Source organism: Ochotona curzoniae, unplaced genomic scaffold (assembly GCF_017591425.1).
Source record: "Ochotona curzoniae isolate NIBS_2020 unplaced genomic scaffold, NIBS_Ocur_1.0 contig_3622, whole genome shotgun sequence".
Lineage (NCBI taxonomy): Eukaryota > Metazoa > Chordata > Mammalia > Lagomorpha > Ochotonidae > Ochotona > Ochotona curzoniae.
In genome coordinates, this window is record NW_024465926.1 from 21,212,400 (window position 1) to 21,240,356 (window position 27,957).

The following is a 27,957-nucleotide window of genomic DNA, read 5'->3' on the forward strand; positions in this document are numbered from 1 at the left end:
GTGGGAGGAATTCTCCAGATGCCTCCCTTTAGCCACTTAGGAGTCCCCTCTCCTTTATCTGAATTGTGAGCTCTGTGCAGTCTGCATTTTCATGACAATGTATTCTGTAACACCTTTGTTTTGTATTTGCAACTGATAAACTTACATTTCCTGTATTATTTTTAATATTCCTTAGGTATTAAAGTTTTGGATTAGCCAAACTAGGACTAGCCAATTGATCCATCACACCGGGCCTTCAAGTGCCACCTTGAAGCTACAGCCAATCTTGTATTAATTTACTGCTGAAAATTTACTGAAGCTAAGTGAATCACTCTGCCTTCATTTAAAAATAGATGTTGCAAATTCTGCAAATTGGGGAGATTTATAGTCATTTTGTGAGATTGCCTTTAAAAACTCAGTTGCCAAGGGGTACAGTTTGTATTATTTCTCACGTTTGTCCCTTCAGTACAGTAAGAATTTGCTCAAACATTTTCTCATCAGAACTCCTCTCCACGTCACTCCTTAACCCTCATTACAGCCTGTGTTTTTATAAGCCGTAATCTGTTCAGCAGGAACGGGGCCTGTGTCTTCGTCAGCATCCTCGCCCGCAGTGCTGTCCCAGTGCCTCGAGGTTGGAAAGCATCTCTTGATCTCCATGGAATTCTCTGGCCTGTCCGCCTGGCAGGAGCTTCAGAAAGCAAAGAACTAGGAACATGAAAACCATTATGCAACCCTAGGAGTGCTTTGCAGAAGTGATTCTCAGCATTGTTACATCTTAAGAGTTAGGCCGTGGAGTGCTGTGGTCACAGAACTGTTTGTGATTTCTGTTTGAAACTACAATACAAAGAGACACCATTGCTGTCTGGTGTCACATCCTGCACCTTTCCCGTCTGGCCCTGCCCACGTGCGGTGCTCTAGTTCCTGAGCCATCTTTGATGTGTGTGGTGCAGAGCTCTGCTTTTCCTAAAAATGAGGCCACTTGGAGCGTCTCCAGCGCTCAGTTGACGGACTGCCCTCCTTCTCTGAGGGCTCTGCTGTTGCAGGGATGTGGCATTCCCTGAAGGCTGGTCAGGCGCCCCCTGGCGTCCCATTGCTAGTTGTTCTCTAGCACAGACCCTGCAGTGGTAAGTATGTAATGCAACTGAAAAACCACTGCAGTCAGAAGCTGCTTGCCAGAGAAATCCAGGTCTAAGGGAGGCAACCCAAACCTTCATGTCTACAGTGTTGTCCGAGAAGGAAATCACATGCAGTGGAGCTTCTTTTTTTTTTCTATTTTAAATGAAGTGAGATTGAGATTTTCTCTCTGCTAATTCATTCCCAAATGCTCATTATAGCTGTGGGCGGCAGCAACCAGCAGCTTAATCTGGGTCTCCCACCTGTGTGGAAGGAACTCCCAGTACTTGAGCCATCACCTCCTGCTTCCCATGTGTGCAGGAAGCTGGGGCTGGAACAGAGAGCACTGTGCCGTGGGCTGTGGGCGTGCCATGTGGCCATCTTACCACTGGGCCAAACATCCACCCACACAGGCAGTCCTTGAGCTATGGGTTCAAAGCAAGTCTACTGTGTAGGCTTCATTTTCCACATACTTAACTGGGACTTTTTTCAAACACTTTGCTCATAGGTCAGCTTCCTAATTTCCAGACTAGTTCATATAAACAGGGATTTCACCTTAGGCGGCTTCAGGAAGTGGCAGGTCCCATGGCACAGCATGAAGCCTATAGGGAGGCAGGAAGAAGGACGCCATGCTGGAGCCCCAGGATGTGCTGGAACCTGTTTCAGGGCTCATCTCCAACCCTGGTGCTGTGGGCCTGCGGCAGACACTGAGCCCTTGCATCAGGGGAGCTCAAGAGCTAGTGAGAGGAGCAGCTGCAGGCCACGGAGGTGACCACGTGGAAACTACATGACTGCTGCTTCATTCTGGCCTCCCGGAATCTTGCCAGAGGATGTATGGCAACATTAACTGCTGTTGTGAAAAAGTTGGTTCAGTTCTGCTCAGGTGTGACAAAGCTTCAGTGGTTGTCACAGATGTTAGGACTTTGGTTGACTGTCACTTTTTCCTTTTATGTTTGTCTTCCTCACAGTAATCATGTTGTGTCTGTATAATCCTGTGTATTGTTTGTATAACCTCAAAAAGATATAATGCTAATTCTCTTTGGGGGTGAAAGACTTTTCTTACCAAAGGGAGTTGTAAGAACTGGAGATTTAGGATTGGCACTGTGGCATAGTATGCTAAGTGGCTGCCTGCAGCACCAGCATTCCATATGGATACTTGTTTTGGGTCCCAGCTGCTCCTTTCCCCATCCAGCTCCTTGCTAATGTGTCTGGGAAAGCAGCAGCAGATAATCCACGCGCTTGGACCCCTGTGCTGGGAGACCCAGAAGAAACTCCAGGCTTCAGTTGCTGCAACAGGTGCCTCACCAAGAGTACCGAGTCCATTTGGGACAAGATCTGGGAGGTGTGTGGCTATGTCCTTTAAGAGTGCTGAGCATGGAGCTGCGCAGCGTTTCCAAGGACAGACCAGCTCTCAAGTTCATCAAGAGGGTAGACACATCCAAGAGGAAGTGTGAGGAGCCAATCAGTGTCGTGGCCACCAAGTACGGCTGTGCCTCCCACACTGCATTATAAACCTTTCCAGGCTCCTGGAAGCCCCAGACCTGGAGTGCGAGCATGGAGGCAAGCAGGCAGTGACACTGTGTTTTTAAATTGTCATTTAAGTAGCTGACACATTTTTTTTTTTTGATTATCAATTTAAAAGATGGAAAGGAACTGTTTAAACGTAAACCTCGGGGGAAAAAGCTGGTACGAAGTTTTCTGAGATTAAAGAGTGGTCAAAAGATTGAAAGGCCCAATGTTTTTCTAATTCATTAGTGAACCCACACTAAAGGCTACTGCAGTAGCTCAAAAAATGTAAAAAGAGGGGTCCCGCATAGTAGCCTAGCGGCTAAAGTCCTCACCTTGCAAACCTGGGATCCCATATAGGCACTGGTACATGTCCCAGAGGCCCCGCTTCCCATCCAGGTCCCTGCTTGTGGCCTGAGAAAGCAGTCAAGGATGGCCCAAAGCCTTGGGACCCTGCACCTGCTTGGGAGGCCTGGAAGAAGCTCCTGGCGTCAGATCTGCTCAGCACCGGCTATTGTGGCCACTTGCGGAGTGAATCATCAAAGAACTTCTCTATCTCTCCTCCTCTCTGTATATCTGACTCTCCAATAAAAAAAAAATGTAAAAAGAAACAGGAGACAGTGCAGGGATGGAATAAGAATATCCCTCCACCCAGCCCCACATTCAGCATATAACTTAGGAGTTCAGAGAAAAAGTGCAGCAAAATGGACTGCCTCTTGGCACTGGGATGTGGCCTTTTTATCCTTTGATTTTTTTGGGGGGGTGGCTAAAAAAGGCAACTACTAGTGTAGTTGAACCTACATTATTTAGGAGAATGAAAGCCCCTCTTGAGGCAGGAATTATTGATACAAAAGCCACAACTTCAGCATGCACTCAGTGGGCACTTGCGATGACACCTGGCTAACAACAGCCTGTCTTCTGTACCAACTGAAACCTTTTGTCTTGGGGCCATGTGGATTTAGGCCAGATCTGTCCAAGGGAACAATATTACCTGTCATCCAAGTCTGTGAGGGCTATGGCAGAACATGGCCACAGGCATTGGGGGGTGTGGAATGACTCCAACTGTGTCTGAACCCTAAGACCCAGCATAAACAGGTTTCTATGTTAATGCTACCAGAATTATGAATAGAATCTGTAGTCACTGATGAAGAAAAAAACAACAACTATGGCGTATAGAGACAAACCTTGAAGACCTTATACCAAGTGAAACAAGCCATTCACAAAAAGATGCAGACTAGGATTCTAATTATGAAGAATATGAAGTCAAGTTAACAGAAATAGTGCAGTGATTACAAGGAGGGTTAGAAGAGTGTAGGGAGTTCCAGTTAGGAAGATGGACAAGTTCCAAATATGGATGATAGTGACAGCTGGGCAACAGTGAATGTACTTAACACCACTGAGCCATGCGCTGAATTTTATGTGTATCCTAACACACACACACACACACACACACACACACACACACACACACACACACACACACACACACACACACACACACACACAGCCCTGCAGTTTAAAAAAAAATCCAAACACCTGGGAAGTTGATACCAGAAAATAAAGAACACAATGTTAGAAAAACACACTTTTTTCTTTTTTTTCTTTAAATCGAGGTAAGTCCACGGTTCAGGTCCTGATTGAAGATGATTGACATGAATCCTATGGACGGATAAGCAGTGTGCAGAATGCTGCTGGACAGATCACCATGCCGCTGTAGCTCCAGGCCTGGCTCTTCCAGACTTCTCAGCATGTGTCGGTTTTGTCTAGTCCTGTCATTCATAATAGACGAATGCAAAGTCCCAGAAACCTGTTCTGTTTGGGAAGGTTTTCTTTTGTTCTAGGCTTCGGTGGTTAATATGCTTGACAAATTTCAGAGTCTCTCTATCTCTGTAGACCAGTGCCAAAGAATTGTTTTCTGGATTCACCGTTAGCAGCTGAAACAGGCAAGCAACATGATGCATGAGAACACGACAATTCATTTCAACTCATCTATCATTCACCAGGGAACAGATAGCTTCCAGATCAAGAACTGAAGCCGGGGGTGGGGTCCTCTGCGGAATCCCTCACTAGAAGCACTTTTGTTCTGGGTGTCAAGACATTTTCCAGTGACCCCATTCCAGCAAGTCCTCAGACGGATTTTCTTTAATGCACTTACTTTTTAATACACTGAAAGATTTGTGGGATATACCACATGGCCCCTAATTAAGCATTTCTCAGTAAGATCAAATAAATGCTTACTGTTTTATCTGTAAGTGTTTTCTGGCATAACCTGGAACCACCGTCAACTGACCAACATGGATTGATCAGCTGAAGACACTGACAGAGGTCACAAAATCTGGTTTCTGGAGGATGAAAGAACCGATAGGAGAAATTGCTGCCAAAAGTAACCAACTGGGCCAACTGCTGTGCCTTAGCTACTTGATCCATTGCCCGCAGCGCCAGCATCTCCCTTGAGCACTGGTTCATGTCCTAACCACTTCACTTCTAATTCAGCCTGCTGCCAATTTGCCTGGGAATGCAGTGGAGGATGGCCCAGGTGCTTAGGCTCCTGTACCCTTGTAGGAGACGCAGAAGTTCCTGGCTCCTTGCTTAGGCCTGGCCCAGTTCCAGCTTTTGCAGCATTTAGGGTGAGAACCATCAGGTAGAAAACCTCTCTTCCCTCTTTCTGTGACCTTGCCTTTCAAATAAATAAATAAGTAAATAAGTAAGTAAATAAATAAATAAATAAATGTTAAAGAACAACAAGCAAAAACTAACTTACCTCTTCATCTTCACCTTTGGCAATGTAGGAAGTAAAGCCACCAAATTCTGGCTCCCAGCCTTACAGGGAAACAAACAGCATACAGAAATGGTCAGCATTCAGATGCTGTGTGGATTTAACACCACTGCTTAAACCACAGATCCCATGCTGCTTACAAGTGAGCCACCTGGGAGCTCAGCACTCACCAATCTCATCTGTGAACTTACATTTATCATGAAGCTTATGGATTTCCTTCTTCCTAAACGCCTTATTTCCTAAGACAGCTACCCTAGAATGCATGCATACCCAACTGACTTTGAATGGGAAAATTATGGGAGAGAATTAAATGTACCCCGAAAGAGCAGATACACAAAAGCTGGAGATCTGAGAGGAATAGGAGGGGAACTGGTAGGGTCCATTCCTCCATTTCTTAGTTAGAGATAAGTTTTCAGAGCTGGAGGACAAAGTCATGACCTCTACCCTTCCAGGTCTGAGATCCTTGTGATCTAAGACCCCAGCCAATGCGCATTACTTCTGCATCTGGTCAGCTCGAGGGGGCACTCGGCAGACTGTCCCTCTGCTTTCCTTTTCCCCTTTTACCTTCACAACCACAGTAAAAAAGTAAGTCCAGGGCGAATTCAGTCTTGCTGTTGTCATGGATTAAAGTGTAGTGACCAGTCTTCCAATGCCTCAGCTCCCCTTGACATGTGGGAACACCTGAGTCTAAGAAAGATCAGAAAAGATGTATTGGTCTGACAATTTCTGTTAGAGAGTAGTTTTCACTTCTCTAATTTTACATCATAAATTTTAAACAGTATAGTTTCAGTTGCCAAAACATGTTAATAAGTTAAAACTGAATTTTTAAAACATCTAATCTCAGGGTAAAGAAGAAAATTGTTAGCATGTCACTGCCTCTATAACAAAGACAGATCTGATAACTAAAATCAGGCTCAATAAGATTCACAGCAAACCACTGCCATCAAAGGACAGGTTTATATCTAGAAGCACAACATTTTTAACAATGAGGAAAGAAAAGGAGAAAAATCCCAAATAAATATGCATAGGTCAGACCAACAATTCATGAAAGAAAACCAAAGAACCAACACAGAGGGGGAAATGTACAACCATGTACATTAACCAGATGAAGCAAATGCCACTTTCACCTACAGAACAAGAAAACTAAGAAAACACAGTGAATAGGTTGCCAGGAAGAAAGCATCATGTACCAAAACTATATCTAAAAACTACCATTTTTTATGGGAAAGCAATTTAACAATTTCCTTAAAATTCTGAGTGGTGTTGGATGTAGCACTTTTAAGGAACTAGTCTAAGGAACTGCTGACAGTAAGAAAACCGCTTTACACAGAGAGCCTGGTGAAGGCTGTTTATGAAATACCTTGCAGTCGTTAAATACACTGTAGGCTTTCAAAGCTCTTCACTGCAAAATAGATCCTTAAAGCGCTACAAGTACAATGTTGGAAAGCAGACACATAAATAAGACTTTTGATTAGGGGAGGCAAGGGTTTCCTGTGAGGGTTGTGCAGATCTGCTACATTTACTGTGAAACAGTAAGCAAGGGGGAAAAAGCGTTACAAAACAATGTATTTAAAAATCTCACTACAAATGTGGATATATGGGTCAGCACTGTGGTATAGCAGATAAAGTTGCTACTTGCAACACCAGTATCCCATGGGGGTGGCCTTTTGAGTCCTGGCCACTTCACTTGTGATGCAGCTTCCTTCTAATGTGCCAGGGAAGGCAGCAGAGGATGGCCTAAGTGCTTGTGCCCCTGTACCTATGGACCTGGAAAAAGCTCCTGGCTCCAGCCTGGCCCACCAAGGCTGTGGTCAGCGTGGCAATTTGGGAGTGAACTAATGGATGGAAGATCCCACTCTGCCTCTCCCTTTATCTTTCAAATAATTAACTTTAAAAAAAGTCTATTTATTATAAATCACATACATAGACTTGTGCATGCTACGTATGAAGAAGCCCAGAGGGGTCACAAATGTTAATGGCAGCTACCTGTGGAAAATGATTCCTGTCTTTCGTTTTCTAAATATTCTGAAATTGAACGTGTTACTTTTATTAATGAAAAACAACCTTAAAATTTCCAGGTTTGTGGGCCCGGCGCGGTGGCACAGTGGTTAAGGTCCTCGCCTTGCACGCCCGGGATCTCATAAGGGTGCCGGTTCTATCCCAGCAGCCCCGCTTCCCTTCCAGCTCCCTGCCTGTGGCCTGGGAAAGCAGTCGAGGACGGCCCAAAGCTTTGGGACCCTCCACCCACGTGGGAGACCTGGAAGAGGCTCCTGGCTTCAGATCGGCATAGCATCGGCCGTCGTGCTCACTCGGGGAGTGAATCATCGGACGGAAGATCTTCCTCTCTGTCTCTCTTCTCTGTATATCCACCTTTCCAATAAAAAAATAATAAAAATAAATCTTAAAAAAAAAAAAAGTTTCCAGGTTTGTGGCATGTCTGGTTATCTCACTAGATATACCCTAGCTAGGCCAACATATAACACCAGTATTATTTGCTTAGTCATTTTGTAACTTTTACTACAATAAAAAGTTTTATAGCTTTTCCTTGAAATAATGACTATGATAATAATAGACTGTGACTATTATTACCCAGTTATATTTTTTGTTTTCTAAAGATTTATTTATTTTTATTGGAAATGCAGATTTACAGAGAGGAGAGACAGAGAGAAAGATCCTCTGCCTGATGGTTCACTCCCAAGTGGCTGCAATGGCCGGAACTGAGCCATTGCTCAGGAGCTCCACATGGATGCTGGGTCCCAAGGCTTTTGGGCGTCCTCAACTGCTTTCCCAGGCCACAAGCAGGGAGCTGGATGGGAAGATGAGCAGCTGGGACACAAACTGGCACCCATGAGATCCTGCCATGTACAAGGTGAGAATTTAGCCACTGGGCTACCATGCTGGGCCCTCTTACCCAGTTTTGTGTTCTTTACTCTGCTATGGTCTAGGATCTTACATATACTGTATGCTTGGAAGAGTAAGGCCCAGATTTTTTTCTAAGTTGCAGGTTCTTGTAAAACAGAAACCAAAAAGAAATAGAAGTGGACAGATCTTTTAAAAGCCTACTGATTTTCACTGATTCCATTAAGAGGTGGACATTGAGTCATTATCAATTATCAAGGAGAATCAATCTTTCAAAGAAAGGCTGATTTGTGCATGGAATGGCATAGAGAAAGAGTTGGATTTTTTTTTTTAAATATTATGTATTTGAAAGGCAGAGTGACAGAGAAAGAGAGCTCTTCCCTCCACTAGTGCAATCCCCAAGTGGCTGCAATGACCAAGGCTGAGCCAGGCTGAAGCCAAGAGCTTCTTCTAGGTCTCCCACATGAGTGCAGAGGCCCACAGACTCGGGCCATCCTCTGCTGCTTTCCAGGTGTGTTTGCAGGGAGCTGGATAAGAGGTGGAATAGCTGGGATTGCATTGGCACATATATGGGATGCCAGCAACACAGGTAGCAGTTTAACTCATTGTTGCCACAATGCTAACCCTTGGGTTTTCCTAAATGTCTCCATGAATAAGTTACGTTGCTTCTGATCAGCATCTGACACCACTGCCTTTGCTCCCACAGGAACCCAGCCCTTGTCTTTGGTCTCCTCATGCACAGGGTTTTTCTAGAGATCCTTGAGCATAAGTGGAAGCTGGCAAAACTGAAACCAGGAACAGAGTAACAGGGTTCCCGATTTCACAGCGAGTGCTGAGACAGCTAACCTGCATTTGTAGCTGCTCAGTTAATGGTACCAACATTTTCACAAAAGTTCGTCCCCTTAATGTCCTGAGTTTTCTCTTCCATTTTACTGAGATCATCACTGCCTTTACTTATACTCATTTCCTTCTGTTCTCCAAATTTCGGCAATTTTCGTAGGCTGTTATTAGTACTTAGCAGAAATAAGCTGTTAACCTTTTCTCTCCTTTATAGTCTTATGTGTTTGACTAATTTTAGCCAGGGCTAGCCACAGTTTTCTCTATCATCTGTGCTACTCTTAGCCTAACAAGGTGTACTAGCTGTTCTTCCTTGTCACTCAGACATCTGCTGGAACGACGGCTCCTGGAAGGGGCTATTCCAGACCATGCAGCCCTTCCTCACATCACCCTGCTCAGCATTCTGCACAGCACTTGGCATCGCTTGTGTAGACACTGCACTCCTTGTACTCCTCTTCTTGTCTGATTTGTTTCCCAGCTCAGCCCAGTAGACACCAAAGACATTTTTGTCAAATGAATGTTTAACCGAGTGCTGAACGGTCCAGGAGGCATCCAAACAACAGCATACCTTTCTTCGCTTCTTTTTCCTCAGACTCTGACTCCACTTCTCCTCCATCGCTCTGCTGGCTGCTGCTGGTGATGGTCACCTCAGGAAGCCGGGGCTCGGAGGAACTCTGGCTGGCCCCCTCTTCCGTGTTCTCTGCAGTTGAGGCTGCTTCTCCCTCTTTTTTGTCCTCAGTCTCACTGTCCTCTGAAGGGGCCAGGAAATGAAGCTTCAGGCCTGTGAAGTTGGAGAGCAGCAAGAACATTGCCTCGGAGCGAAATAACTCCATGCACTCCTTCAGGATGTCAGGCAGTGTGCTTTCCTCAGCCTTCTCGTAAAACCTGAAAGACAGCAATGGCCATCTGCTCATCCAAGCCGCAAATGTAAAATTATGCAGGAAAGAAAAGCTCAGCACTGGGGGGCTGGCGCTGTGGCGCAGTGTGTTGACCTGCCACCTGTCATGGTGGCATCCTGTATCAGCACTGGTTCAAGTACTGGCTGTTGCACTTCCCATTCAGCTTCCTCTTACTGTGCTTGGAAAGAAGTGGAAGACAGCCTGAGAGCTTGGGCCTCTGACGTCATGAGAGATCTGGATGAAGTTCTAGGCATCCAGCTTCAATCTGGTCCAGCACCGGAGATTGCTGTCAATTAGGGAGTGAACCAGTACTTGGAAGATATCTCTCTATCTTTCCCTCTTTCTCTGTAATTCTGCCTCTCAGATAAGTAAATAAATAAATACATACATACATAAATATTTAAACAAAACAAATTTGCTGATCGTTAGTTTTGCATTTTCCCCCTGAGATCTTGGCATATCTCACAGAAGTGTTACGTTACTACAGAGGAAGACTTTGTTAGGGCCTGCTTCCTGGTGTCCCTGGGAACCAAACTTCCTCAGTGCAAGTGTCCTAATATTGGAGATGAGTCTAAGAGACAAAAAAGTAGGTGCTGAATGCTGAATCCAATGTCTGGGATGATAGATTCTACCTTTTGTTAGGAGGACTGCGGGTGTTCCATTCCACATCTGCTTTCTCCAAGGCCTCACAGACCTTTGCAAATTTCTCAGGCTGGAAAATGGGCAAATAAAGAGGCAATTAGTAAGCCTAAGGTCTCATATTTGCTTGGCAGATATAACAGCTTATATAATAATTCAAGTCATTTAAACAGAAAGATTTATTTAATTTTTGGTTGAAATATAGAATTGCAGTTCACTCCCCCAGTGGCCACAATAGCCAAAACTGGGCCAACCAATCTGAAGGCAGGAACTTCCTCTAGGTCCCCCACATGGGTGCAGGGGCCCAACCACTTGGGTTATCCTCTGCCGCTTTTCCAGGCACTTTAGCAAGGAGTTGGGCTGGAAGTGGAGGTGGAGCTCAATAGGAGTCCCGTATGGGATACTGGCAGTGCAAGCAGAGGCTTAACTTACTACACTATAGCACCAGCCCCAACAATATAGATTCTGAGGAGTGGCTATCTAGCCTAGTACCACCGACTTCCTGGTTTTGAGTTTTGGTTCTACATCTTGACTCTGGCTTCCTGCTCATACAGACCCTGGAGGCAGTGGTGACGGCTCAGGCACTATTGCTCCTGCCGCCCTGGTGGGAGACCGGACTGTTTTTGATTCTGGCTATTGTGAGCATCTTTCTCTCTCCCACTCTCTGCTTCTCAAATGAATACATTAAAATACTCTTTGGATGATTCTTTATTTAATAAGCATTCTAAACTTAAAAAGTCAAATACAAGAAGCTGGTAAACATGCTGAAAAATTTTTCCTAAGAGGTTTTATGTTTATTTGTTCAGTGCAGTTTCCTAAGGCATCCCATCAGCTGCACATCTTGCCTGCAGTATGATTGAATCTCAATCAATGAGGATTAAACCAACTCACCACAATACTTCCTAAGTTCTATAATATACTAATATCAGCTACAAAAATTCCAAGACAGTGAGATAAAATGTAGATTTCCCCATCCTTTTTTTCATGGCTCTTAGGACTATGACTACCTGGCTGCATCCTCAGCATGTGTTGCTTCATTCAGCTCACAGAACAACTCCGCAAGGAAGGCAAGGCAAGTCTTATCCCAGCGTAATGGAGGCTAGATTTAGTGACTGGCTCAGTTTGGAAGGCCACAGGCACTCTAAGACATCAATATAGGTTTTCTGGGGCCAGCGCTGTGGCACAGTGAGCTAAACCTCTGCCTGTGGTGCTGGCATCCCATATGGGTGATGGCTAGAGTCCCAGCTGCTCCACTTCTGATTTACCTTCCTGCTTATGGCCTAGGAAAGCAGTGGAGGATGACTCATAGTAGTTGGACCCCTACATTCACTTGAGAGAACCAAAAGTTGTTCTTGGCTTCAGATGAGCTCAGCTCCAGCCACTGTGGCTATCACTGGAGTGAACTAGCAGGTGGAAGATCTTTCTCTTTCTCCTTTTCTCTATAACTCTGCCTTTTTCATAAAAATACATCTTTCAATATTCATTAATGGTCCATCATTAAAAGCAGTGATGGGGCAAGAGTGGTGGCTGAGTGGCACTATCCTGAGAGTGCTGCTTTGAGTTACAATTCTTTGGGTCCAGCTTCCTGCCAGGGCACAGGTGAGGCAGCAGACTGGCTCCTCTGCTTGAAGCCCTGCTTCCCAAGCAGTAGACCCAGATGAAGTTGAGAACCTTTGGCTATAGCCTGGCCTATCGGTATAGCTGCTGTAGGCAGTTGGGAATTGGGCTGGTAGACAGAAGATTTCTATCACTCTGCCTTGTAAATCAACATTAAAAGAGAAGTAAGGGGTGGATATTCAGTGTAATGGCTAACAAGCTGCTTTGCATGCCAACATGTCATATTGGAGTGCATGGCTGCCCCAATTCCCGTCTGCCTTCCTGCTAATGCACACCCTGGGAGGCAGCAGATGTTGGCTCGAGTGTGGGCCCCTGCCATCATTGTAGCACACGGGAACTGAGTTCTGGGCTCCTGCCTTTGGCCCGGCTCAGACCTGGCTGTTAAAGTTATTTGCAGAATGGACCACCAGATGGAAGATCTTTACCTTTGTACTTTTCAAATAAAATGAAGACAAATTAATAACAATGTTGTTAAATAATCACCATACTCATCAAGTGAACAGAATGCAAGACTGCCTCTTAGGATGGAAACTTGTGTATGTGTGTGCATTATCAAGCCTCTGAAGACTAATGGAATATCCAAGAGACTTTTACCTCTTATTACCAAAATAACGGAAAACAAAAGTTAGCTATCATCATTTCTATATTTTCAAAATGAAAACAAAAAACTCCTGGTGATGCCTTTCAGGCAGTCAGGATGTAGGCCTGCCAAACAAAATGTTCAGAATAGGAAAGGTGGCCTACCTTAAGAAATTCCTTCAGGAGAATTTCAGAACTTTCTTCAAATTCCTCTTGAATCTGAGCTTGGTACTCCATGTCCAGATAAGTAGGATTGATCCAATCATACAAAATCTCATGCTTGCAAAGAATGAGGAGATTTAAAAGATGAATTAACAATTCCTATGGCTTTTGTTCTTCTATCATTTCAGACTAGCAAGATACATGAAAATCTTCACTCTCTTAAGTTTTTCCTATAAACATAAAATACTGTAAAACTGCCGGAGAGAGACACTGTAGCATCTCTCCAAGGAGTTGGGGAGGGCAAGCTCGAAGTCGTTTCACTACTAGGAATTACTAACTTTTAAAATAAGGGGAGGAAATAATGTGCTACAGCTCTTAGGACAAAGACTCTAAATAATTTATGCTTACATCTTTTGGGATGTGAGGGTTCCGAGGAATGGGGGGTTCAAAGTAGATGGGGGGCCTGGTTAGCGAAGCACCGTGAAACCAGCCGCTTATAGACAGACGGGACTTCTCTTCAGAGAGAACTTCAGACACCTGCGGGTAAGACCAGTGGCACGTCAACAGAGTAGGGAGGGAGCCAACCAATCAACACAGAGTGGGGAGGGAGCTGACCAATCAACGGACAGAACAGTGAGGGAGTTGACCAATCAATGCACATTCTTTTCAGGCTCCTTCATGTTAGGTGTAAAAGAAGTCCTACAGGAGATGGATCAGATTTGGACCACGGGTGACCGTAAAGCATGATCGTTAGCGCTCCATATGTTTGTAGCTTACGATCTTTACCTGATGAAAGGACACCGGAGACACTTCAAAGAAAATCAGTTTGTTCCATGAAGGGATAAGAGACTTGACAATCTGTTTCGGCTGAAAGTGTTCTGTACCAGGAGAGAAAACAGCCATTATCATCACTTTCAGGCCGCTCACTTCCCTCGTGATCAGTCTGCAGTTTCTGAAGGTGCCAACACATACCCTAAAAATCCACCCTCTTCCATCTGCTTTTCTTGCCCACGCACTAGTTCCACGAGGTGGCATCTGTTCTTTAGACCATCCATCTATTACTGATGGGGGCTGCAGGGGTGTTCAGTGTCCTGATAACTGCTGGAGTCCGTCAGTAAACACAGCTCCGACAGGGTCCTGGCAGGTGTGTATGTGTTCCTCCTTTCCCTGGCCAGCGCTCCAAAGCAGAAACCCACCTCCAATTGACTCTCATTCTTAGAATAATGATTATTTTAAGTACAACTGGCATTAATGACAACTAAGGCAGGAACTAAGTACAAATGGCTGCCATTTCCTCAGAGGAGTACAGATATTGTCTATGAGAATGGTGTTGAAGAAGCGACTTTTTTTTAATTCAGAAAGGGTCACCAGTGGTGATGAACATAACTGTGTCTTACCATCAGTGTCGTACAGATCCAGGGTGCCCCCAAAACTCCTGTCCCAGGAAGGGACGAGGTACAGAATGAAGGCGATCCGGCGCCCCTCCAGCTCGTCGTCATGGCACAGCAGGGCATCTGCAACGGTTAAATCACCCCTTAGAGACCTGCTCAGGCAACAAGCTGCTGCCACTGACCTCTGCATTTATTATTAGTTCATCTGACAGCCATGGTAAAGTGTCAGGCCCAAACAGCACACAAAATATTTGCACAAAAAAATTAAAGAAACTTCTGTGCTCAGTGTGGTAGCCTAGCGACTTAAGTCCTCTCCTTGCACACACTAGGATCCCATATGGGCGCCGATTCTAATCCCAGCGGCCCCTCTTCCCATCCAGCTCCCTGCTGGTGGCCTGGGAAAGCAGTCAAGGATGGCCCAAAGCCTTGGGACCCTGCACTCACACGGGAGACCCAGGAGAGGCTCCAGGTACCTGGCTTCAGATTGGTTCAGCTTTGGTCGTTGCGGTTGCTTGGGGAGAGAATCATCGGATGGAAGATCTTCCTCTCTGTCTCTCCTCTCTGTATATCTGACTTTCCAATACAAATGAATTCCCCAAGTGCCCACGACAGATAGGACTGGGCTAGGGCTGGAGTCAGAGGCACAACCTAGGGCTTCCACATGGGTGGCAGGAAGTGGAAGTCAGGAATCACAGGCAGGCACTCTGAGGGGGAAAGCAGGCCTCTGACCTGCTAAACTAAGTGCTTGCTCCCTTGACATGACTTTAAATGCCTGTACCACTATTCTGTTGCTTGGATTATGAATTCACCTCCATCTCCTATTTGTTAGCTGGTTCTTTTTCTTGGCTATCCTAAAGAATGCCTTTCAAATAAATAAAGCAGATATTTAAAAAACTACATACATATGATAATGGTAGTCAGGTCTTTGCACTGTTGAGGAAGAGAATTACAATTACAATAAAGGAGGAAATTTAATGAACTCTGGTGGTCACCTGGCACTGCAGGAATCAATGTGAAGCTGGTTTTCTGAATCTATATACATATACAGATACAAAAATATGTGCAAGTATTAAATGTATGTGTGCACCCACATGGGTAAGTAAATGCATACAAATAAATGTCTGGTATTTCTTTTCATTCAAAAGCTACAGGAGCAGTAAACCTCTAATAGCAAAGGTATCTAGAGTCCAGGCCACAAATCATGAAAAAAGTTCTTTTTATTAGAATTGTTATTTGGGCCTGGTGCAATAACCTAGTGGCTAAAGTCCTTGCCTTGTACATACCGGGATCCCATATGGGTGCCAATTTGTGTCCTGGCTCAGCTCCGGCTGTTGTGGCCACCTGGAGAGCGAGTTAGTGGACAGAAGATCTTCCTCTCTGTCTTTCCTCCTCTCTATCTAACTTTTCAATGAAAATAAATAAACCTTAAAAAAACAATAAGAATTATTACTTATCCAAAAGGCAAACTGACAGAGGCACACAGTATCTTCCAGCTGCTGTGTCACTCCGCTGTAAGAGCCAGGGTTGGGCCAAACTAAAGCCACAAATTGCATGATGAATATTCGAGCCCCCATTCCCTGCTTTCCCCAAGCAGGGAGCTGGACTGGACGAAAAGTAGCTGGGATTTGAACCAGAACTCTGATAGATATCACTATTTTTAAGCTATCATTTATTTTCCACAAACGAATGATCAGGATTCTTTGGAATAATGGCCCAGTCCAGGTCATCAGAGGAATTGGACATGGAAAATATAAATATAAACCTTGGAAATCTTGTTTTGCAAGAAAAAAACTAGAAATGAGAACAATGGGGATATCGCAAAAACAGACAGAACTCAGTTTGAGGGGGCTTTCCTTGATCAAACTGGTAACAATATGAATGTCAGTGTAATGGCAATAACTATCACATCTCAGTCTTTTGGCTAAGATTAAGTACAATGGTACAGCTGATAATAGCCAATTTCATAAATAGTAACCCCCAAATTAATGTAAATAGAAATAAATGAATGTGTAATGCAGAAAAGGAAGATTTTCTTTACATTAGAAAATCATAAAATCTCATTTGCCAATTTTTGTAGTAATCATTTAGCAAAAAATGTTACTGGATAATAAAACAAGTGAATCAAAATTTGGTGGGAAATGCATATTTACATAAAATAACTCTTCAAAACATATATATTAAATGATGGGGGGAAAAGAAACAGAAAAGAACACTGCATTCATTTTGTAATTATTCCCGAAAAGAATTGCACTGTCTGACCTAACAAAGAGGAGTCACTGGACATACTCAAACTGAAGAAAGATTTTACATATTATTTATAAATCCTTCAGAAGTAGCAAGATCATGAAAGGTTGGGAAAGACTGAAGAACTGCTATAAACTGAGGTGGCTGACAAGTAATAATAAATAAATTTAATAAACCAGATCCTTTTACTGTAAGGACTAAATAGTGAAATTTGAATGCAGCCCACGGATGCGATTTTCTGATTTTGATGGTTCACTGCCATCATGTAAGATGTCATTGTTACAGGAATTACTCAAGTATTTGGGGATCATCAAAAAGCATGACAAGTTAATTTCAGGTAAAAATAGGAAATAAATTATTTAGACTCTCTTGATACCTTTCTGTAAGCTTGAAATTGCTTCAAATTGAAAAGAAAAAAAAATCTAGATGGATAAATGCATATGCTATAACTTTTTCATATGTATCACAAAGTAATACTGTATAAAAATCAGTACCAGGCCCAGTGCAGTAGCCGAGTGGCTAAAGTCCTTGCCTTGTATGCACCAGGATCCCATATGGGAACCAGTTCATGTGTCGGCTGCTCCGCTTTCTTTCCAGGTCCCTGCCTGTGGCCTGCGAAGGCAGTTGAGGATGACCCAAGGCCTTGGGACCCTGCACTTGTGTGGGAGACCCAGAAGAAGCTTCTAGCTCCTGGCTTCGGATCAGCTTAGCTCTGGGCATTGTGGCTACTTGGGGAGTGAGCCAGCAGATGGAAGATCTGCTTTCTGTAAATCTGCATTTCTAATAAAAATAAATAAATCTTAAAAAAAAATGTACACCAGGTTACACTTCTCCAAGATTGTTCTATGACAGGAAACCCAAATCAAAATTTTATTTCACAGGGGCCAGCATGGTAGCATAGCAAATTAATCCTCCCTCTGCAGTGCTAGCATCCCATGTGAGTGCAGGTTCATGTCTTGGCTACTCCATTTCCCATCCAGCTTCTTATTGGTCACTTGGGAAAGCAGTGGAAGATGACTAGGTCCTTAGGCCCCTGCAGCCATATGGAAGACACAGAAAATGCTCCTGGTTTCAGACCAGCACAGCTCAGCACAGCTCAGCCCAGCTCTGGACATTGCAGCCATTTTGGAGAGTGAAAGAGCAGATGGAAAAATCTCTCCGTGTAAATCTGGCTTTCAAATAAAAATAAATAAATCTTTGAAAATGTTTTATAAAATTAAAAAAAAAATACCTTCACTTGTTTTTTAAATGATATTTATGCACTCTGCAAGAGAACTGCAAAAAGGCACCCACACTGGTGACAGAGGACACCTCCGAGGAGGAAGGGGGCAGGGAGGAGAAGGCGACCTCGAGGGCTCACACTGTCAGCTTCTCTTACATTGGTTTTTCTCCCCTTTAAGAAAATGTCTTCACTTAGTACTTTCAGAACAAAAAAGAAATGGGAAAATAGTGTTAAGGAATATGCTTCTTCCTTAGCAAACCCAAGACTATAATTTTTCTTATCACTTCTGAATTTCTTGCTATTATGTCTAAAGCTGGTACGCAGTTGTATTATGAGCAACTTGTCAACAGTTCTCACCACACCCACAAATAGAACCTTTCACCCTGCCAGGTATATTCAGTACTTGTATGGAAGTTAGGTCCTTATCAGGGAGATCCCGATATCCCACAGGGCCACGCAGGCTGGTATTTGGCATTTTGGTGTCATCTCTCCACCAGTGATGCCATGAGGCCTCTAAGCCCAAGATACCTAAGCCTCATCTTCCTTACCGGTGAATTCGTATTTAGCACAGGACATGTCAATGGTTGGTTCCAGGTCAATCTGAGAGACATCTGAAAGCCAGGCTCGGAAATCTTCAAACATGAGCTTCCTAGAAACGGAAACAAAAGATTCTGGCACGATGCCACAGCTATTCGTTCTTGCAGCTTACAGTTAATTCAGGAGATTGATTCACTCTTAGATTTCATCCAGGACATCTTGACAGATGTTCTCAGTTTAAACTTACAGGGTTTAAGACTTATGTTCCCAGAGGGACACATGTGCACATCTCCTAGTTCAGTCCTGCTGAGCGCTTCACTTTCTCAGTGCTTTCCTGCCCTTAAATTCCACATGTGCCCTCTGGTGTCGGCAGTTTGCCCTTTGTTCTAACGGTCTACCGCATCAGTGTTCCACTCCAAATGATTGATGTTCAGACACGCTCTTCAGCAACAGGATGGAAAGTTCAACTGCTTTTCTTCACCCAGTTCATTTTCAATATTGCGTATGTTTCCTCCTACCCACTGAATTCTTTGACATAAGGACAAACTGTTCCCGTATAAGCCTGAGAAGCATTCAAGAGCAACACCCACAGAGCTCCGAGGAGCGTCAGAGCGCAGAGCTGTTAATCTTCAGGTGATGTGCACACTGGCTCTGCCTCAGCCCGGCCATCTGGAGCAACCTTGCGCAATTCTTTACCCTTCACCTGCACTCTGCTTATCTTTTCCCAGAAATGCTCCTTTTAAAATTAATTAGTCTTCTTCCCAGCATGCCTTGCTTCTTAATGTGTTTAGTCATCATCACGCTCTAAAAATAATCATCTCCTATCTGCAAGAAACCTGTTCCCCCTGACCCAGAGCCTGCCTTTCTGGGTTCAGCCAATATATGTTCACTGTGCCAATGAATGTTTAACATCACTGAACAGAAATTTTGACTAGAATTTAATCAACCACTTCTGCACACTTCCAAAAAGTCATTCAGTTATTGGACTTGTGTTGTGTAGGCCTGGGTCACTAGTATTTTTTCCCTGAATAAATCTTCTGCTAATGTTTGTAGAGTTTGTTGCTCTTGCTTGATAAGCACTAACTGGATGTTCCACAATTCCATTCATTTTTCACACCGCCTACCAGGGCTTGCACAGGTTAGGGCTTAGTCCTATAGGACTGCTCCTCCCACTTTAGACATGTGACTGGCTACAAATTAGAGGTTCCCATAATACCTGCCCCTGATCTGCTCATTTGTTAGATAATGTACTTAGTAGATTACCAGTTTATTGGATAAGGATGCAATTCAGGGGATAGCCACACGGAAAACAAACTTTGGCAAGGCATTGGGGGGAGGTGTGGGTATGGAACTTCCATGTCAGCTGTATTCATACTACCTTCTAGAACCTACAGGTGCTTAGATGTTGTGTCAGAGCCTTTAATATACAGACATCATGGATTGAACTATTAACCAATCATCAGCCGCTATTTCCTCCAGGAGGCTTCAGTGGTTGAGACTGAAAGTTCTAACCATCTAACACTGCTAGTACGATAACCAGTATCCTCCTTATGCCTTGGGGCTTTTCACATCATTTCAGGGACCTAAGTGCAGGCGTGATGTTATTTATGGATAACGAGAGAGGACCTATTCACTTCCATCGATTTCAGCTTTTAGGAAAAGCAGGGTTAGGAACAGAGACTAAGACCAAATATATTTATTATCACAAATCACAGTATCACAAACACTAACACCACCACGCACTGAACACGAGGGCAGCACTGTTGTAGACTTCAATTAACTTTATACTGCAATAATTGTGAGCGTTAAACTAACTGCACAATAGTTAGCTCTTTCCCAGACACTCTGATGTTAATAGGAGAGCAATAAAGATAGTGAACAATTCCATTTAACAGTTTAATTGGCTCTCCATGTAGCAATCTGTAATATAATTTGCAAGACGCTCAGTCAATCAACTTTGAAATCATTAATTATGATGAATTAAAAACATTCTGAAACTATGCTACTTCAAATTATACACATAAATATACTTCACATCTTTTGAACCATCCTAAAATTCAAGCCCCTATAAAGTGCCTTTGGCGCAGAGCTAGACACTGGCTGGTCTTAGCCTCCCCCCTTACCGTTTCCTTGCCCTGCTTTTACGATTGGAATTGAACCTCTTCCTACCACTCACTCCCTGGTAAGAGGCGTGCAGCAGGCCCTGCAGGAGTCCCCGGATAGCACGCATGAGTTCACAGGTCATGAGACTCATGAGCTCACTCGTCTCCCTTAGATAACACTTGTCTAGAGGGGTGTCAACCACAGGTCCTGAGCAACAAGTAATTATCACCTGACTGGAGCCTACTGTCACCATTAACTCCCCACAGGACGGGATATAGCTGACCAATCAAAGGAGGGATATTGAGTGCTGCAGCCCAACCAGGCGCCTGCGACCCTAACTTCATCTGTCAGAAGCTTTGCTGCTCCCTCCTCGGGAGCCTGGGAATTGTGCACTGGCTTGCTCTGACCTCGACAGTAATGCTTCTACTAGCCCATGTTAGGAATTGGCTTACTGCGCACTGGGCTAGGGAAACCATATTTGAAGGTTCTACAGCAATTCTTCCCACGAATTATGAGTATGTTCTGTAATAATTCTAGTACAGGGCCCGGCACAATATCCTAGTAGCTAAAGTCCTAGCCTTGCACACGCCAGGATCCCATAGGGGTGCTGGTTCTAATCCCGGCGGCCCTGCTTCTCATCCATCTCCCTGCTCGTGGCCTGGGAAGGCAGTCGAGGATGGCCCAAAGCGTTGGGACCCAGCATCAACATGGGAGACCTAAAAGAGGTTCTGAGCTCCAGGCTTCAGATTGGCTCAGCTCTGGCTGTTGTAGCCACTGGGGGAGTGAATCAATGGATGGAAGATCTTCCTCTCTGTCTCTCCTCCACTCTGTATATCTGACTTTCCAATAAAAATAAAATAAATCTTTAAAAAAATAATTCTAGTATAAAGATATAATTGAAATACCCAAGCATTTGGATAAGAAATATCCTATACGTAATCCTTCATCACTACATACTACATTGTAACAATTGTATATTGAATCTTTAAGCACATCCTTGATTATTTTCTCAAAATTCTACACTAAAACATGCACACTTTTAAAGATCATTTATTTATCTTAAAAAAAAAAAAAGATTTGTTTATTTATTTGAAAGTCAGAGGACAGGAGATCTTCCATGTGGTGTACTCCCCAGACGGCTGCACTGGCCTGGGATGGGCCAGGCCAAGGCCATCTGTTCTTCTAGATAGGTGGCAGAGACTAAAACACTCAAGCCATCTTCCACTGCTTTTCCTAAGCTGACAGCAGGAAGTTGAATGGGAAGGGGAGCAGCCAGGACAGGAATCAGCACCCAATTGGGGCATCAGTATTGCAGATGGTAGCTTTACCGGCTCATGCCACAATGCCAACCCCTAAATTTATCTTTTAATTCCAATTTTCCATGAACTTTCTTTACTACCTTCAAGATATCTGCACTTCTGTCAACATACAGTTGTTTCAAATATTGGCCAATCTTACGTATTAACGTAAGAATGGAATCCTGAGTTGTAAATCTGCGTTTTTTTGATTACTAACCAAGCTGAATATTTTACCATTGAGAGCTTTGGCCTAGGAGGCAGACTTGGGTTCGAATCTCAGCTCCCTCAATGTTAGTTAAGTGAAACAAACAGCTTTCTCCGAGTCTGCTTCCTCCTCTATAGAATGGGAAAACAGCACTCACAGTTTACAGGTACAGCAGCTAAGACAGTTGCCGCTCTTTTAGCAGATGTTAGGCACCCAATAAGTATGATATCTTTACCTTAAAGCAGAGATATGAGGCTCTTTTCTCTTCTTCAAATCATCAGACTTCACCATGAAAAAAAGAAAAAAAATTCTTTTGTAGAGAAATGGAAGAGAGTACTTAGTGAGCGTTTGGCTACACAGCGTTGTGCCACTGTCTATATGTCCCCAAACTAACCCGCCTAAGCTTGAGCCAGGCCTCCTCCATATGGAAGCTCTGTGACTCGGCCACATTACGCAGCTTCTCTGTGCCATATTCATCCAAGACATACTTAGGTTTACTTAACGAAATAGGCAATAAACTGAAAAAAAAATTTAACAGCATACAGAAGGTGATTAGCATATTGTAAAAAAGCCACTGGGACAGCCGAATGGGATTTGCAATCTCGTGGCCTTCAGAGAGGCCTGAAGGAGGCTGGGCAGTGTGCCAAGGTGTCAACGAGCCAGGTGAAGAGCCTTCAGGCCCTAAGGATAGCACCTGCCTGGCCTAGTCAAGACACTACAGGGGACTAACTAGCAGAGAGCCGGGGCTGTCAGCCTAACCCTAACCGGGAAAATGAGGCCTCAGGTAACCCGGCACCCAGTCGTATTTGAAGTACTGTTGTGCCGGATTTTGAAATTCCCACATAATCATCAAGTCTGAAGTCGGTGCTAAGGCATAAAGGTGGTTTATTCAGGTTAGCCTAGGTCTCCCAGCCACCTAGGGCTGGGCTGGGGGAGGGGCAGCCGCATCTGAGTCTGCAGCAAGGGGAGAGAGTGAGCCCGAGCCAGGGTGAACAACCCAGCTGTTCTTATACATTTCAGGCTATTAATTATACAGTTATGATTTAGCAGGCTTCTATTGGTGGGTTTGAAGCAAGCAACTTTCAAAACGTACAAATCAATGAACTATAGGGTGGTGAATCTTATCAAACACCAGGTACCTCCTTCCTGAGGAGTGGTCTGCCTAGTCACATAGACTATCAGGCCTGGAGCTCACACGGCCCCCAGCCAAGCCATTAAGGCAGGAATTACAAAAGGCAGAAAACACCTAAGTTCTTCAGTACATTGGTTTTCACTCAAAGAAATGAAGATTTATTAGAATTTAAAGGTGAAACATGATTCCATCTCCATGTTTATTGAAATAAAATATACATTATAGAAAATTTACTATTTTAACCATCTGAAAGTGTATAATCCAGTGGATTTTAGTACAGATAATGTTGGGCAACCACCAACACTCTCCATTCAAGAACCTTTTCTCATCTCAAAAGAAATCCTGTATCCCCCATCTCTTAGCAGCACTCATCTACTTCCTGCCTCTAAGATTTCTTTGCTAACTCTGGAATAGTCTGGAATCACACAACATATAAACTTTTGTATCTAGCTTTTTTTAAAAAAGATCTTTTGATTTGAAAGTTAGAATTACACACACACGGGTCAGTTTGGTAGCCTAGCAGCTAAAGTCCTTGCCGTGCACGCCTGAGAGCTCATATGGGTTCTGTTCTACTCCCGGCAGCTCCACTTCCCATCCAGCTCCCTGCTTGTGGCTGGGGACAGCAGTTGAGGACCACACAAAATCTTGGGATCCTGTACCCGCATGGGAGATCCGGAAGAGGCTCCGGGCTCCTGCTGCCTTTGGCTAAGCTCAGCTCCAGATGTTGCAGCCACTTGGGGAGTGAATCATGAGATTCGGTGTGAAGAGTATTGTTCCACTGCAGGCAGGGCCGCAAGGAAATTCCCCCTGCATGGCAGGGCCCGAGGATGTTTCTAAAGACCCATGAATGCAGCTCCACCCTGAGGAAGAATTCTAATCCATTCAGACATTGTTTGCTATTGTTGGCTTTTTACTATCAATGTGAGCTTGGAGCTTAATGTCAATAATGTTTTGCCAAAGGACCTTTTATTATTCACGCTGTCTTGGCTGTCCCCATGGACCTTATGCTAAAGAAGGGATCTGTGTTTAGGGTTTCATTCTTTCCTTGATCTTTAGGTTCCCCTTTTCTTTGTGATATGAGATTGAGTTGTAGAATAAGAATTGTAGTCGGAACTTCTATTGAGTCATTAGGTGAAACAAATGGTAAAACTATTCTTGGATACACCCACTTGACCATGCAAATTCCAGAGCTTGTGACTACTTCTGTATAAATAAAGGGGACAGCTCTTTCACACTTTCCATTATGATCCTGGAATTGTAGTGGTCCATATATTTTCTCTACGCCTATTCTATGCATCTTTGGTGAGTCCCAAGCTCAGCTGGAGCCGGACTCCGGCACTTTCTCTCTTTAAAAAAAAGGGAGATAATTACAGAGACAGAGAAACATCTTAAATCTACAAGTTCAACCGCCAGATGGGCACAATGAGAAGGGTTGGGCGAAGCCAGAAGCCTCATCTGGTCTTCCAGGTAGGTAGCGGGGGCTCAAACACTTGAGCAGTCCTCCTCCACCAATTTTCCCAAGCCATAAGCAGGGAGCTGGATCATCAGTGGAACAATGGGAGCACAGACAATGCCCCTATGGGATGCTGGCTTTACCTCCATGCCACAACAGCACCCCTGTGCCTACATTCTTTTAATCAGCATGCTGTCACACTCCATCCACACTACTACAACAGCTTAATTGCATTCTTTTTTTAATGGCTCAGTAGTATTTCATTGTATGGATATACCACATTATAAATTCATTCTTCAATATGTGAACATCTTCCACTATCCTTTTTTTTCTTTTAGGATTTACTTATGCATTTGAAAGGCAGAACAAGAGAGAAAGACAGATCTTCCATCTGCTGGTTCACTCTCCAAGTGTTCCCAACAGCCAGGTCTGGACCAGGCTAAAGCCAAGGTCGTTATCCTCTGATGTTTTACTTTTAGAATAAATGATAAACCTTGAAAAAATTTGCTTAGGGCCTGGCATGGTAGCCTAGTGCTTAAAGTCCTCGCCTTGCACATGCTAGGATCCGATATGGGCGCCGGTTCATGTCCCAGCAGTCCCTCTTCCCATCCAGCTCCCTGACTGTGGCCTGGGAAAGCAGCCAAGTACAGCCCAAAGCCTTGGGACTCTGCATCTGCATGGGAGACCCGGAAGAGGCTTCAGATCAGCTCTGCTCTGTCTGTTGTGGCCACTTGGGTAGCGAACCAGTGGAAGGAAGATCTTTATTTCTGTATCTCCTTTTATCTATATCTGCCTTTCTAATAAAAATAAATAAATCTTTTTAAAAAATTGCTAAAATGGTTATCATTCAATGTATGCCTCTGTGCAGCAAACAGCTCATCAAAGCACACCTTATCCCTTTGCTTATGAAGTACTTATTAATTAACTTCATGTAGGTCTTGGCTATTTCTGCAATTACCATGATCGACTTTATTTTAAAGTCTTACAGGAAAAGAACTGCCAAAGCCTCCCATATATATTCATCACTGCATGTAACACATAGTTTATACTCAGTACATTTATGTGATATGAAGAAATGTCTTCAAAATGCCGACATGATGCCCTTCTAAGGCAAAATCTAGAACTTTTAAGTCTTAAAGGTACCTGAAGATTAAAAGATAGTGAGTTTTCTGCGGTGGAAGAGCTAAGTGAAAGGAAATACCTGCTGGAATTTATATAAATCATTATATTTCTCGTGGAAGTCCAAGTTCAAAAGTTCCTTCTGCAGGCTGTCCAGGAAGTCCTGGCTTCGGATGAAGTTCGGGATCACACAGTGCAGAAAGGGCTCCATATCCATGACAACAGCCTCTGTCGGAAGGAAAACATCACCTATGGCTTTGTTCCTCTTTGTGTTTTTGACATAGTAGAGAGAGAATGAAAGACAATGGCCATGAATTTGAGAAACATAACTGAAAATTTCTAAGATACAGGGGGAGATATGCTCTGCTTTTCTTAATCCACTCTGCCATTTTTAAAAGAATAGAATGCACGATTAAAATACCAGTCCTTAAAATAAGTACGGGCGATGCTAGGCAACTAAGGAGTCTGCTCTTGCACTGTTTCAATGGTTATGTACTGAATTGAACATGGCTTGGATGTCTCATTCACCTGCCCCAAGAGTAAGAGCAGCAACACCGGCTGGCGACTTCTCTCCTACCCTACTTTATCCTTCCTCCAGTCAGTCCCTACACAGGAGGACTTTGCTTTTTTTTTTTCAGTCCCCCTCCTCCTCAGCCCCCAATCAGTTAAGGCATAAGGTCCTCTGTTTGTTTTTTTTTTTTAATTTCTATCGCAACATTTCACCCAGTGCCTCTGTTGGCCAGGAGTATGAACGGCCCCATATTCACCACTACCACCTAGCACATACAGTAAGGGCTGTATAAGCATTCTTTCATTTAATCCTTTCAGGCAATATGCCCATCCTCCAGAGGAGGAAACTGAGACGCAATCAGTGTTCAGGGCTTGCACGAAACACTCAGCTACCTTGATCCAGCACACGCCGGAGGATTCCCTTCTCTTCTCAAGCACTTCACAAAGGAAATGTAAGGAGTTCTTCGACTATCCTACCCTGGACCCTACGCCATTTCCTCTTCCTCACGGCTCACGAAATTCGCGCCAGTCCAGCTGTCCACCTATGGGCCATTTCACCTGAGAATCCCACCCCCAATCTTCCAGCCCCTTCCCCAACTCTGCCCACTTACCAATCATTCTTAGGCAATCACCTGTGACAGTCTCAGGCACCAATCCGCCTGGGCCCTGCCCTAAATCCTTCCCAATCCCCGCCCCCCACACCTTGCAGACAAAAAGGCCCCCAGGTGCGGCTCGGTCTCTTTTCCTTCCGGCCCCTCTCACCCACTCATCTTACTCTTCCCCCCCCCCTCGCCTCTCCAACACCCTCACTGGAATAAACCTAAGATACCTCGAAGCGTCTAGTGTTTTTGGCTCACAGTAAAGAACCAGGTTGCGGGAATTAGCTGCGCGTAAAATATCGTAATATCATATGAACTCTAACCTGTTTTAAATAACAAACAGGAAATAAAAACCACGCAAACTTCCAAACGAACCATAGGACATGCTAGAAGGTGACATCCGACGTTGAGATTCTAATCTTCCAGCATACCCACATTTACTTTCCCAGGTCAGGTGGCCAACCACGTCAAACTGAGTTAAGCTCAGGCACCTGCTCCTTCTGCAGCTCTGAGGAGGGCATCCTGGGACCAGGGAGCATCACCCTGGCGGGGAGTGACCCACACTCCTCAGCTTATGAATCCCATTCGGCATCTTTCCGACGTTAAGCACGACGGTCTCTGAGGTGTCAGAAAGTTAAATCCACTGCCCTGCGACGCACATGCAAGGGAGAGGAGGCCAATTCCCTCTAATCGCTGCCTCCCGAATTCAGCTACCAACTCGTGGTCCCTCTACTTCCCAAAGCTCTCCGGCCTACACTTCCTTCTCTTCTTGGGTTTCTAGATCCACACTGAATGCGGGATGGAAGGGAGCAGCAGCGAGGTAGGAGGGTCGCAGGTGCCCACCGTCCTCCCCTTTCCGCGTGCGGCGGGGTTGCCCAGGACTGCGTTCCAGACCCCCGCGCGCCGGCGCAGCCATCAGAGCCCCCGATTACCGTGGCTGAACGGCGTCCTGCTAGTCCACGCTTCAGCCACCTGCTTCTTCAAGGTTTCCTCCGTGACAGCTTCAGAAAACTCCGCAATAACTTCCTTCTTGCCCCTTTTCCCTCCGCGGCACGGCCCGGCCTCTGCGGGACGTTTCCCATTCATCTCTGCACAATCTCAGGCCACACTGATCACGCACCTACTTCTCCCACCACAGCGACTACAATTCCCAGAATGCCTCCAGTCCTATGTTCTCC

The 27,957-nt window shown here is 44.4% G+C and overlaps 1 protein-coding gene across 3 annotated transcripts; it reads right to left on the reverse strand.

Moving 5' to 3' along the window:
* Positions 1 to 4,176: 4,176 nt before the first annotated feature.
* OGFOD1 (2-oxoglutarate and iron dependent oxygenase domain containing 1) lies at positions 4,177 to 27,904 on the reverse strand. Of its 3 annotated transcripts, XM_040982677.1 has the most exons (13): positions 27,712 to 27,904; positions 25,753 to 25,898; positions 22,202 to 22,248; positions 18,372 to 18,472; positions 14,364 to 14,480; positions 13,753 to 13,844; positions 13,375 to 13,503; positions 12,970 to 13,083; positions 10,602 to 10,681; positions 9,639 to 9,955; positions 5,939 to 6,061; positions 5,360 to 5,418; positions 4,177 to 4,532 (listed from the first exon to the last, which is right to left on the reverse strand). In XM_040982677.1, exons 1-13 carry the CDS (start codon positions 27,863 to 27,865, stop codon positions 4,371 to 4,373), a joined length of 1,641 nt encoding a protein of 546 aa, XP_040838611.1. In that variant the 5' UTR covers positions 27,866 to 27,904; the 3' UTR covers positions 4,177 to 4,370. The 3 variants fall into 3 exon arrangements, with proteins under 3 accessions (XP_040838611.1, XP_040838613.1, XP_040838612.1); XM_040982679.1 differs by lacking the exon at positions 13,375 to 13,503; XM_040982678.1 differs by lacking the exon at positions 12,970 to 13,083.
* Positions 27,905 to 27,957: the final 53 nt, after the last annotated feature.

What these genes read in the sequence shown, in the direction of transcription:
- OGFOD1 (XM_040982677.1), bottom strand. Translation starts at nt 27,865, where the DNA reads ATGAATGGGAAACGTCCCGCAGAGGCCGGGCCGTGCCGCGGAGGGAAA. An exon ending in CAGGACGCCGTTCAGCCACG is followed by an intron (nt 25,899 to 27,711) that starts GTAATCGGGGGC and finishes TCCTTCCGACAG; the next exon opens with AGGCTGTTGTCATGGATATG. An exon ending in GGAAAAAGAAGCGAAGAAAG is followed by an intron (nt 6,062 to 9,638) that starts GTATGCTGTTGT and finishes GATCTTTCTTAG; the next exon opens with ACTCAGGTGTTCCCACATGT.